Source organism: Xyrauchen texanus, chromosome 21 (assembly GCF_025860055.1).
Source record: "Xyrauchen texanus isolate HMW12.3.18 chromosome 21, RBS_HiC_50CHRs, whole genome shotgun sequence".
Classification (NCBI taxonomy): domain Eukaryota; kingdom Metazoa; phylum Chordata; class Actinopteri; order Cypriniformes; family Catostomidae; genus Xyrauchen; species Xyrauchen texanus.
In genome coordinates this window covers 21584577-21598147 of record NC_068296.1, presented here as the reverse complement: position 1 = coordinate 21598147, position 13571 = coordinate 21584577, and the positions used below count along the sequence as shown (strand labels likewise).

General features: G+C 42.0%; 1 protein-coding gene across 1 annotated transcript in view; it reads left to right on the top strand.

Annotated features, from left to right (window-relative positions):
- hydin (HYDIN axonemal central pair apparatus protein) overlaps window positions 1-13571 on the top strand; it is a 104685-nt gene that overhangs the window by 82530 nt on the left and 8584 nt on the right. The window contains 10 exon segments of the mRNA XM_052152212.1: window positions 5582-5756; window positions 6285-6529; window positions 6902-7297; window positions 7371-7476; window positions 11948-12146; window positions 12414-12462; window positions 12571-12728; window positions 12773-12844; window positions 12846-12869; window positions 13091-13300. Coding sequence (XP_052008172.1) covers window positions 5582-5756; window positions 6285-6529; window positions 6902-7297; window positions 7371-7476; window positions 11948-12146; window positions 12414-12462; window positions 12571-12728; window positions 12773-12844; window positions 12846-12869; window positions 13091-13300 — 1634 coding nt within the window.

Genomic DNA, 13571 nt, shown 5'->3' with positions numbered 1-13571 from the left:
AAGCTGGACGACCACTTAAGGCCGCTACCCCGCCCATCAGGGAGGCGTCTGTCGTTAGCAGCCTGCGACAAGACGCACCTAGAGTGGGACCCAAGGTAGAAAACCGGGGTCTGAACCACATAGAAAGGGAACGAAGCCTGAGGCGCGTAACCCTATTTAGCCTAGGGGTTTTGGCCCTTGGAAGAATCCCCTGGCTTTTGGCCACAACAAAAACGGTCTCATGAGCAGAAGGTCCAGAGGGATCACTGTGGACGCATTCGCCCTGAGACCTGGAAATCATTGATACTGATAACAGTGCAACCTTGACCTAGCCTGACTTTGCTCAGGGTGATCTAAATGGACTCAATCCTAGCGGGAGACAGTTGTGCCTGCATTGAGATTGAACTCCATACGATGCCCCGATAGACAGTGTTCTGAGTGGGAGAGAGGACGCTTTTCTTGGCGTTGAGCCTCAACCCCAGAGAAACAGATGAGCTAAGACGATGTCCCTGTGCTGAACTGCCAGTTCCTGGAACTGCGCTAGGATCAGCCAGTCGTCTACATAATTCAGAATGCAGATGCCCCGGAGTCGCAAGGAGCCAGCGCTACATCATGCATTGTGAATGTGCGGGTAAAAATGGCTAGGCTGAGTGAAAGAACCTGACCCTGGAAGACTTCGCCCCCGGAAGTGAACCTCAGGAACTTTCCATGTTGTGGCAGAACTTCTAAATGAAGTACAGAAGTGCGTCGATGGTGACCAGCCAAACGAGTTGTAGGGCTTGAGACACGACCGTCTTGACAGGCATCATCTTGGACTTGAACACCCACGGGTAGTTCAAGCTTTAAGATCTAAGCCAGACGCCACCCCTCACCCTCCATGGGTAACGGGAAGTATTTAGTGTAAAAACCTAACTCTCTCTCTGGAAGGGGAACACATACCGTGGCCCCTTTAACCAGGAGAATGAGTTTTTGTTTTTACAAAAAAAAGAAATCCGCTTACGGTAGTGAGAACACGCCGTTGAAACACGGAAAAACTGCGAGTGAATTAAATCCTGACGCCCTTATAAGACCCACAAAAGAATATATCCGGCAGGAGTTTCCACGCTGCCAGGATCTCTGAGATGGGTATTATATTTTAACACTTCCTGTTGAGGGGTTGTCGGGTGCTTCAGCGTCCTGAATAAGATGCAGGAACATCGAAAACACCCAATTTTGGTGGAAGCCTCTGCAACCCGAAACACCAAGAGGTGGCGGAATGGGGGCTTCGAGGGGGTACCGGGAGGGGTGAAGTGAAACACGCGCCCGTCCCGAGGGAGCTACCCCCTAATCTAGGTGCAAGACCGTCAGGGTTTTCTCTTGGGTCTTGCTTCGGGGCTGGCGAGGGCGGCGAGACTGTCCCCAATCCCTGGGAGGAGGAGCACGACTCGCCATGCTTTAATTTGAGCCTCCCTTCAGTCAGGACCGAGGCGGGTCTGCGGCTTGCTCGTCAAGCGCAGAACCCACACTCAGGTCGCCCAGGGGGTCAGCCTGGTACGCCTGTAAAACAGCATAGTGTGCAGAGCAGCACCAGCCTGACCTGCTGCTTGATAAGCCCTTCCCACTAAAGTGGAGGTTGTCCTACAAGGCTTTGAGGGGAGAGAGGGCTACTTAAATGACGATGCCGAGCCCGGCAGAGATAGCTCATGAGCGTCTCTTCGACCGGCGGCATCACTGAATACCGCCGTGCCTCAGCACCCACGACAGTCGAATATAATGATGTCGAGGGTATGTGAACACGGGAAGAAAATGTATATATATATATATATATATATATATATATATATATTCTTTTTTTTTTTTTTTAGGGGTTCTCCATGAGCTGAAAAAGCTCTTAATGGAGGTTTATCAAAGAAGGAAGGAACCCATGAGGCGTTCCCTGTCTTAGACTGGAAGATAAAATCTATCCCCTAATTTGGAGCGTTTGGGGGTCTCTTTTCACGTGGCCAGACCAATCTGGCAACCGCATGAGTAACAACATCGAGCAATTCCTCCATAGATTTTTTATCGTGGACGGAAAGCTCGGAGGCGGAAGAGAATAGTGATCCACCTCATGATCCGAGAAGCGCCGAGATCATGTGAAGAAACAGCTGGGTTTGGGGAGAGAGTGAGAGAAAGGGATCAACCCGCCTCTTGGTCCTCAGCCAAAACCATGCAAGAGCCCCACGAACGATCTTCTTTTCGAGAGTGCTGACTACCGAAGCAAGCGAGGCGAGCACGACGCACTCTGCCTGTTAAAGCAAATCGCAGTGCTCGCGACCCGCCCCTGCTGCAACGCCAGAGCAGCGTGCTCTACCCCAAACAAACAGCAAAAACTGATGTGTGTCGTCTTCAGCTATAGAGCGAGAAGAGGGAACACGCACCGCTTATGGCTTTCAGTCATTCTCTCTTTTTAGAAATATATATATATAATATTTTCTAAACAGAAGAGAAAAGAGAACAAAGAACAAAGTTCACTGCACACTGTTTAACTGATTCTAACTCCTAACAGAGGAAAGAAAGTTTTGACAGGGTGTGTGAAACACACAGAAACAGAATCGCTCTGAAAAAAGAGTTTCTGACGACACCTGGTGACGTATCCATTTATAGCCTGGCCTCAGGTGCATCATATGATTACATCAGCCGAGGCTATAAATTCCGGTCAATGTTCATTGACGTGTTTCACACAATATTTCAGCTCGGCTCACAGCGAAAGCTGTTCCCCCATAGTGCTTAGCAGCGCAACATCGTAGTGAAGCCTTTTGTAAAGGGAACAAAGGCAAATACAACATAGCCTTCAAGTAAGTTGTCACATATGTATTTAATAATCTTCTGCTTTTCAATGTTCCTGGCTTATCAAAATGATTTAGTGATTCAGATAAGGTTAACATCAAATATGTCTTTGATTATTTTATTCTCCATCTTTGTTTAATATATTTTCTTAATAAAGAATAATAAATAAACACCCCTAACATTGCTAAATGGTTTCAGGCAGGTGTGTCCTACACTGTAGCTAGCAAGAAATCCAATGTTCAAAGAGCAATGTGTTGATGCAACTTTCAGGCATTTAAAAACAGAAAATGACACACCAGCAAATGAAAATGAAAATGACCAATAACAAACGTTTTTACAACAGTGAGGTGGCCAATAACAATATGGCATAAGGTAACACCTATAAAACCAGATGTAAGGTACCCATATTAGGGTAAAGCACCTGCTGGTGGAATTTATATTTTGTGCATGTAAAACGTCTGCAAAGTTATAAAGCACAAAGTCCATGCAAAAGGGAGATCCCTTCTGTCACTCACTTGATGTTGTGTCGAATGTAATGACACTGTCACAGTTCCTCCTGACACTCCCAGCACTTACACTCCACGATCTCTCTCTCCCGAGTACTAATCACCTGCACCTGAAACTCGTTTCCTCATCCATCAGCTCCACCTCATAAGCCCTACTCTCCTGTCACTCATTGTCTGGTCTCAACGTCGATTACAGACTCACTTATCTGCTTCCACTTCGAGACGCTACTTTGTCTACATTCTAAGCTCCTCGCTCCTACGTTCCAGCAACGATCTCCCAAGTTCTCCTCTCCATCGCTCCAGTGTGTTCAAGCTCCTAGCTCCATCACTCCTTCATCAAGTTCCTGTGTTCTCCTCTCCATTGCACCGCAGTCTTCACTCAGGTTTACCTGCATACCCTTTATTCACTCAATAAACTACACCTCCGTGTTCAACACTACCATTGAGTCTGAGTCTCTGTTACAGACACAAGGGGTCTTTGAACTTGAAAAAACAGAATTGCATGTCCCGCCCCTGACTTACAGGTATAAAGGGAAGCGGGCGTGCTTCTCTCAGTCAGATACTTTCCTCGGAGATGAGAGGTTGTGTAGCAGCAAGCTGATTCTCACTACTGTTCCACTCACCTATATCAGAGCATTGCTGTTGGATCTATGGCACGTTATCAGCGGCTTTCTCCCTCCCTACACGCTCTGGGTGCTTTGACAGCACATCTATAGAAGAGTATATACCTCTAAAAGAGAAGTATTCTCCCCTCTAAAAGATTTTCGTTCACAAAAAAGAGCAATACACAGCAGGCGTTTGAACGTCCTTTTCAGAACGCATCTTTTTAAAGATGTTTTTCCACCTCTGTGAAGTTCCTGGATGCGGCTGTCTTCTCTCCGCTACTATCGGTCATAAGCGCTGCCTCGAGTGTCTGGGCTGTGATCACACGGAAGCAGCATTTATGAATGGTTTATGTTCTCATTGCGAGAACATAGCCATTACAATGTTGCGATTGTTGCATTCTCTCTTCCAAGGGAAAGCCTCTTCAGCCGTGCCGCGCCTTCTTCCTACAGGATTAAGGCTCGGTTTCGCTGGGTAAATCCCCACGAACCACCTGCCCCTCCCAGCATGCTCGTTTGCTTCCGTCCGGTTCTGATGCAAGACCGGCTCACCTCACGGCCAGTCCGTTGTCTCATTCGGACCCCACGAGCTGGATGATGATTTCACCGCTGCATCGGAGAGCGTCACAGCGGCATCTGGTGCTAATGACTCGTCTGGGCTGGGCTGGCACTGGTGCTGTGCAAGGTCATGGAGGATGAGGAACAAGTCACCTTATTGGCTCCTTACTGGCCCACTCGGACTTGGTTCTCAGATCTCACGCTCCTCGCAACAACACCTTCCTGGCAAATTACCCTGAGGAAGGACCTTCTTTCCCAGGGACGGGGAACCCTCTGGCATCCGCGCCCAGACCACTTGAACCTCCACGTCTGGCCCCTGGATGGGACATTGAAGATCTGAGTGACCTACCACCTGCGATCATAGACACGATCAACCAAGCCAGAGCTCCCTCTACCAGGCAGATTTACACCCTAAAGTGGCACTTGTTCGCAAATTGGTGTTTTTCCCGGTCTGAAGATTCGCAGAGATTCGGTCAATGCTTTCATTCCTGCAAGAGATATTTTGAGGGGAGGCTGTCCCCGGGGTGCTGTGAGAACGACAAAATAAGAAGAATGTGAAAGGGAAAGTGGAGATTTTTAATAAAAACTTACTTAAATATGAATCTGTTTCTCACCCACACCTATCATATCACTGCTGAAGATAGGGATTTTACCTCTCCAGTCAAACTGATTACTTTTATGCTGCATTTATGTGCTTTTTGAACCTTCAAATTTCTTGCCACCATTTAATTGCATTGTATTGACCTACAGAGTTGAGAAATTCTTGCCATCCTCGATTTGGATATTCTGACCCTCGAAAGAAAGCAGTTGAAAAGCTCTTATTTAATACATAATAGAAAGTATAATTATTTTATTCGTTTCCTGTTTGTTTTTCATCTATTTATTGTTTGTTGTTGCTTTTTTTAAGCTTCAGGAGTAAGACAGCAACAAAAGACAATTATCTGAAACAACCACCTAGTGCCAGCAAATTATGACACACTATGCCAAAAGAATTTGGCATGTTGACTCAGGTAAGAAAAAAATATACCTTCATGTACAGTTCTTGATTGAGTGTATTACTGTAACATATTATATGATAATATATTATACGAACAAGCTATGCATTCTCTGTATTATCTATTAGTGTAGACACTTTTAACATTGTGTGTTTTCACATTGTCTCCATGCTTTGGTGTTCTGGATTGCAAGGCAGAGCATGTAGGTAGTTGGGTGGTATGTCTAGCTATAGACATCTCTGACAGAGACCCCTCTGACAATCAATACAGGATACCATACAAGCTGGTGGCTGAAGATTGTATGCCAGGTTTGTGACAATTAATGAGTTGATATAAAGAAGTTTACAAATCAAGCCTGTTTTTTATATGATGTAATTACATCCATAATGTATTCTTTCATTAGCTTGCTATGATGTTTGATGAGATCTGATGGGGTATTACTGACCATTTTTATAAAAAAATACTATAACAAAATGACTCAATGACTCAAATTTGAAATTAAGGAATGATACTTTTATTTAACCTATTTGATATAATGTATCCATAAATACTGAAGAACTAAAACAAAAGTACAGCTCCACCTCTTGGCTCAGTGTGTCCAATGGTAAAAATCTGCCTCTGTGCCTTTAGTGCAGATTCACCTGTGGTGTAAATTAAAGACATACTGTGTGTTTTTATAAGTTTTAGGAAATATGGCAAATGGTAAAAAAGCTCCAGTGGACAAATATTGCCCCTAAATAAATAAAAAAAGCCAGTTTCTTACACTGATATGAAGCACAGTGTAAAATTATATTTAGAGTCATGGTCTTTACTATATGTCACTGTACTTACTTTAGGAATAGCGAGTACAGACATTGCTTCTATCTTTGAGGTGCACCGTATCTGTAAGAACAGTAGCATGCTGCATTGTGAGCAGTAAAGGACCAGTATGGGTGTCTACGTTCAGGACGAGAACAAATTTGTCTTCAACAACGTGCTGGTGGGTCAGTCAGCCAAGGCCCAGTTCCATCTGACCATTCAAGGAAAAGTGCCTTTTGAACTCAGCCTGCAGATCAAATCAGTCAAGGTGTTTTTGAGTGAAGTGGTTCTGCCACCACTTTTTGTAATTCAAGAGCAGTGATTCCCTCACATCACAGGTCTTTAAGCACACAAACCAATGTCGATGAAATGTCTCGTAAAATTACAAACACAGATTCTGTATTTCTGGAATTGCATAATAACGCACAGGAAAGGTATGAAACTGTATTCCTCATTAACAAAAATAATAGGGTTACTCTATTATTACTTGTTAATATGAGTGAAAAAGAGCACATTTCTGGTTTGAAATCAAATCGATCGAGGGGTTCTTTCAAAGCATTGCTGTTGCTTTTACTGTAGCTGTTATTGGCCTAATCACCATGAAGCTTAAGTGTATCTGTTTTCAGTTTGTCAACCTGTGTTTTGGTAATTTTAGATGACCGCATCTAATGCAGAGGTTTTTGAGTTGACCCTTACAAGGATGTGCATCCCAAGCCAGTCTCACACTTTTGCTACTGTCACCTTTTATATGCAGACATATCATGCAGTGTTTTAGACTATTCTGTAAGGGACCATAAGGTATTTGTTTTCATTGGAGGCTTTAACCATTTTGTTTTGGTTTGTAGATTGTTCACCCTTTCTCATTTGCAACAGGCCCAACGATCTTGTGTTTGATCTATTGGGTGAAGGCAACTTGCCCTGCATCATGGTTCTAAGACCTGTTCAGAGGACTTACCAGGTCAGCCAATGCTACAATTTAATGCTTAGTGGTAGGATGAGCACATATCCTTCCATTTGTGATAAAAAAAACAATGGGAATGTGCCTGCACAAGTAAGATTATAATTGTTGCAATATAAAAGTTGCAATTTAATTGGAATAATCTTTGATCCCCTTATATTTGCAGGTTAGTATAATTCTACAATATAACCTGGAAGTTTTCACTCAGAAAGTAGCTCCTGGGACTACATGCAGACTTGCCTCCTCAAATATAGAAAGCAATCTCAGAAAATGTAAGCCTTCAGCAAAAATATTATGTTGGCAATATAAAGCCATCCGCTGGAAATTAGCAAGACATTAGGTCTAGCCAATCATTGCAAGATTTATTGTTGTTGCTCATTTAGTAACAAAATGTAGTTCAGTGATTCAGGAGTTTAGCTTGAGACGTGCAACAATAAACAATAGGTTGAATATATATTTATTAATTAGGGGCCAAGCACCGAAGGTGCTGTGGCACCGATTGTATCCATTAGTATTATTATTATTCCTACCCAATGGGAGTCTATGGCAGCCCTTAGAACCGTACATAGGAAATTGATTAAATTAGGCACACTCATAGGGGTGAGCATGAATAGTTCCTGTTTCAAATTTGGGAACACTAGGTAAACTCTATAGTGCCACCACCAGTAAAAGAATTTAACTTCTTTTGTGCATATCTTTTGAACCCAGTATTTTTTTGTCCATTTTGTTTGTCTGATTACTCTGCACCTGATGATTCAAATGAACCCAGTACATTAAAACTCTGCCCATTACAGTGGCCACCATCTTGGATTACATTTACATTTATGCATTTGGCAGACGCTTTTAGCCAAAGCGACTTACAGTGCAATTATTACAGGGACAATCCCCCCGGAACAACCTGGAGTTAAGTGCCTTGCTCAAGGGCACAATGGTGGTGGCTGTTGGGTTAGAACCTGTGACCTTCTGATTAACAGCCCTGTGCTTTAGCCACTACGCCACCACCACTAAACAATGTTTCTAAATATTCTAAATATAGACCAATCTGCATGGAAATGATAATCATTTTTTTTTTTTTAAGTAACAGCACTGCGTAGTTAACAAGGTCAACATGAAACAAGATTTGAGGGCTGTATCTTGTGAACACTTTGTCCTATTGAAAAAAAATTTAGTATGCTTCAGCAGGACCACGATCTTAGGCCACATGCAGAGTTTTGCGACAGCAAAAAAAAAATTGCTTGTTTTGCCTGTAACTTTTGAACCATATGTCCTAAACTAATGGGGTTGCCTGTGGATTCCTTGGGTAATGCGGATTTCAACTATATCAGTTCAACGATTCTATACGGCCTCTCCACCATATTGAATTTTGTTAAAAAGTTATATACATTTTAAAAACATTGTCGGATTTGAAAAAATATATTTATGCATCATTAACGTCATGTCCTGAGGTTACCTGATCAGTTTAATAACAGCACAACCTATAGTTCAAAAGATAACCCACTCTTGTGTGCTGACTAGGGGTGTAAATCACCAGTTCCCTTACGACTCAGTACACTTGACATTGCGTTTATTAACGCTTCTTACACTACCTAGTTGAAACCTCTCTACAATAACAGCAATATTCTAATATTGGCTATTTTGTTTGAGCCCCGCCTATTTTGGCATGAAGCTGTCCGCTATAAAAGCAGGTGCACAAACACCATTTCCTCAGAATTTCTTCCTTCAAGAGAGTGATCATATCTTGTCTAGAAACCCTCTACCCTTCACTGTTGATATACACGAGTCAGTGAGTGGAATCTTCATGACTATGAGAAGACTCTCCGCTCCCCTGCAGTGCTCGACGAACATCACACCACCTTGCCGTTTGACGATTCGCTGATGAGCGGCCTCAGCATCCCGATTCTCGCTGCGCTTCCACAGGTGTTGTGTATCCTTACAATATCCAAAGCATATTGTATATTGTGTGAAATATAAATATATATTTATTTATATATATCTAAAAGATTTGCTTACGTGTTCCTGCGATGGCATGAGTCTCAAGACACTTCGCTCACGAATATCCCTCGTTCTGAGACATGATTCAGCCTCACGTGTCCTCCCACCCGCCATTTCCCGAGGATTCACATGAGGGTTCATGTTCATATGACCCATGTGCCCCTCAATCTCGATGTGATGCATCTTTGCCAATACATTATGTGCTAGAAGAGCTCTGGCCTGAGAAAGTTCTATCCCTCGGATAAGAAGCAAACCAATCAAGTGCACTGCCCTGAATTCCAACCCACTGCTGTAAATGCTTCAGAATAATAGTATGTTCGATTGTGTCAAAGGCTGCGCTGAGATTTTACAAAACTAGAATAGCACACTTACCAGAGTCCACAGCTAACAATAAATAATTTGTCACCTTCAGGAGTGCAGATTCAGTGCTATGTCTTGTTCTGAAGCCAGACTGATATTTGTCCGAAACATTTTTACTTATAAAAGAAGAAAGCTGATGGAGAACAACCTTCTATAAAACTTTGGAGAGAATAGATCCTTTTGAGATGGGCCGATAATTATTTAAATTATAAGGATCAGTGTTTGCCTTTTTAAGCAAGGGCTTGAGCACATCATGTTTAAAACTGGATGGGAAAGTACCATTAATTAGGAAACTGTTTACTATAGAGAGTGTGCTGTGGCTAATAGTGTCCAGAGCTTCCAAAAGAAGATAAGGATCAATACAGTCCATAGAACAGGAAGCAGACTTCATACCACAGACAATATCTACCAAACGAGAGAGTGATACTGGCTCAAATTTAGTTAAGTGAGATGAGGATGATTTTGTCTCCAAAAAATCAGATGCAGGGGGTGAGAAACTAGAAGATCTTGTGACATCAATCTTATTAACAAAAAAAATCTTCACAAGCCGCAGGGGTTGGATCAGGAAATGAGGTGACTCTGGATGAAGAACACTATTAATAGCATTGAATAACACTTTCAGACTATGAGCGTTTTTGGAAATTAGATCTGAAAAATTATTTGCTCTGGTAGCCTCATGCAATCCCTCAGGATTTCAAAAGAAACTTCAAGTTTATATTTTTTCACTTCCTCTCAGCCTTCCACCACTCCTGTCTAAGAGCATGAGTGCTGTTAAGCCAGGGCTGTGCTCTAGTTTTAAGTTTCTTAATTTTTAAAAAGAGCTGTAGAGTCCAGGATATCACAACATACTGAGTTAAACATGCAAACCAACTCATCGGAACCAAAACAGGGAGGGAGGAAACTCAACAGTTTAGGCATGTGGAGAAGTAAAATAAGCATCAGCAAAATACTTGGCTGTTTCTGAATTAACAGAATGAACATGACAACCTGCATTCCTGGAGTTCGGTAATGGACTAGAGAGGACAATTGTACATATATAACATAATTAACTTGTGATCAGATTGAATCATGTCTTCTAAGTCTAAATTAAAAACAGGAAGGAATGATAAAATCAGATCAAGTGTATGACCTTGATGATGTGTAGAACGTAACCAGAGGCTTACAGGAACAGCACACATGAATATTAAAATCACCTAGGATCAGCAGCCTGTTAGAGTTTGGCACAAGAAGATAAAAACAAATCAGAAAATTCCTGTATAAAAAGCTTATTGTAATTGGGGGGTCTATCTATGATGTAAAAAGATCAGAACTACACACACCTTAAGCAATTGCATTTCAAAACTGGAAAAACATTCTACAGTTAATAAACGACATTTTAAATAATTTCTAAAAATCATGACAACACCCCTACCAATTGTCATTGGAGTGCTCACAAAGCTAAAACCATTGGGTGATGCTTCGAACAATAGTTCAAGTTCACCATCACGGAGCCTCAGTTATAAAAAGATAGTCCAAATCATGGGAAGACAATAAGTAAGTAATAATAATAGATTTGTTTGATAAAGATCTTACATTATTTAAAGCTATCTGCACTTCAGAATCGGTACAGTTAGTTGTATAGTCCGTTGATTGACACCGTGGTGAGGAAGGGCCATGTTGTGATTTCAACAACAGAATATAATCCAAACCTCTGAGGTTACAGAAGTTTACTCCTTCTTTACAGAGATGCAGCCTTACTGATGCATAGCTAGACCTCGACCTTGATGATAGCACTGGAAAAACTGGAACAAGACTGGCATATCTTTGTTCAAGAGAATGCAGAGAGAAGAACCAACCAAGAGGAGAGTCAGAGACAGGGAACCTCAGACCCACGAGACCCCAGATTCCAGAGGGAGTTTGGAAATGTCTCCTCACTTGGACCAAAACACCACTCCTCGTTCCACTCTTTCTGTGGCATTTTCTTTTGTTGGTAAATACAGTCTGCTAGGAGACATATGTCCGCCGATATCCGAGTCAAAAATGGAGGATCTGGGAACTTCTGCCCCCCGGAATTCCAGCCATCATGATTAATTATTAATATTATTATTAATAAAGAGAGACCAAATGCAGTTTTGTGCAAACAAGCACACGATCAGGACAATCATACCAGGTAACACAGACACCAGGCGATGGCTAGCCAACAAACACACAGGCGCCACCCTGAAGTACCTACCGGAGAGGTAAGACTCAAGCCAGCAGAGTGTGTTTCCTTTCATGCCCATTGTCGAAAGGGTGATCTGGTGGTTAACCGTATCGAAAGCATATGGAAGAACAGTAAAATAAAAATATTAACACAAGGCATGCAACAATAAGACATTAAAATGACATGATTGAATTTGTTTCCCTCTTCAGAGACACAGCTAGCTCATGTCGCCTCTCTGTCACTTCTGACTGGGCAAGAAGCACAATTCCAGGTTTTTCCTAAGGTTTCTCTGAGGTTTGAGGCCAGTATGAAGTTAATGGTGCAGGATAACCTGTATGATCAGACAGTGGTGAAACTTCTGGGTTAACATGACATCATCCTGGACAACACTGAAAGAGACTATAAAATGTAAACTCAGCAGTATAACCTTTCAGCAGCCTGTAGACCAGGACCCAGATTGGGATGATTGTCACAGGACTGTTAAATTGGTAGGTCTAATCCAGTAGTATAGGACTGTATCTTTTGATATAAAGAAATCACACATTTTATCAGCTTTAATCACTGGAGGTATTTCCATAACTTCATATGGCCAGTGATATCATTACTTTGAGTATTACAGCACTGCAATTTTAATAGCAGTGCTGCAAATTATGGATTATTTGACTCACTCAATAGGCCACGCAGCCGATTTCTGTATTTCCCAAGAATTTTACTTCAAAATTTGGTAACAGTAAATCAAAGATAAATGCTGAGATATATAGAGGTCAAGTTAGAACTTGCTTTGCATTTAATATGTAGTTTAATGCTTTACTTGACATTGTTCTGTGATCAGGCAGTAGTGACAGACCCAGAGCCTCCTCACTCTGTGGTGGAGAACTCCTCGAGAGAGTTGGAGTTAATAGTTAGTGCCACATGTTATGTCCAGTACCAATGTGATACTGGACCCATCCGCTTCAAAGACACAATGCTGTACCAGATTACAGCATTGCTGTACCAGAATACAGCATTTTTAATAAATTATGTTATATGGTTAGGCTCCAAATGGAGAACAAAGGCAGTGTTAAATTTGAGTGTTCCTGGCAGCTTCTAATGGACACAATGAAAAAATACACGCTTTGAACATGGAGGTAAGCCTTCAGCCCCTAAAATATTTTTCAGATAAGAGGAATTTGTTGTTGGGGTCTCATTCATTTGACAAGTTACTTAATACCCTAGAATTATAACTAGCTTAATAGCTACTTAAAACCTTGATTTGAAATTCATAACTTACACCAAAAGTACATTATGCAGGTATTTTGTTTGCAGATGTGTGCTAAAATATTGCTCACTGCTGTCTGTAATGTAACGGGTAGGACCTCTAGCTCAGCTGAAGGCAGTAGGACACCTTTGAGGCCAGCAAACTCTCTGCAGAATGTTTCCTTGCTACTGCTTGGAGATCCAGAGCACTCTCCCTTCAGTGTTGAACCTGGTGTAGGGTTTATCAGCCCAGGAGAGAATCAAAGTTTCCACATCTGGTTCTGCCCTCTGGATGTGGTTGAGTTTGAGGCCAGGTTGATTTGCATGTAAGGCAAAGACTCCCAAAATGCATAGGCACATATAATTGATCATTTGTTCACCTGATATCAGATCTGCAAAATTATATGCATGCTTCTTTCTGAAGATTATGGAATGCACCATAATTGTGATTTTGTTGGTCACGCTAATCATTGTTTTCAGTTTGACTAGGCCCATATTCAATCCATAGTTTTATTTTGTACAACAGGATATGAATCACTAACACTCTTTGTCTAAAATGACATGCAGGGCAAAATGTTTTGATTTTGACCCAACTTA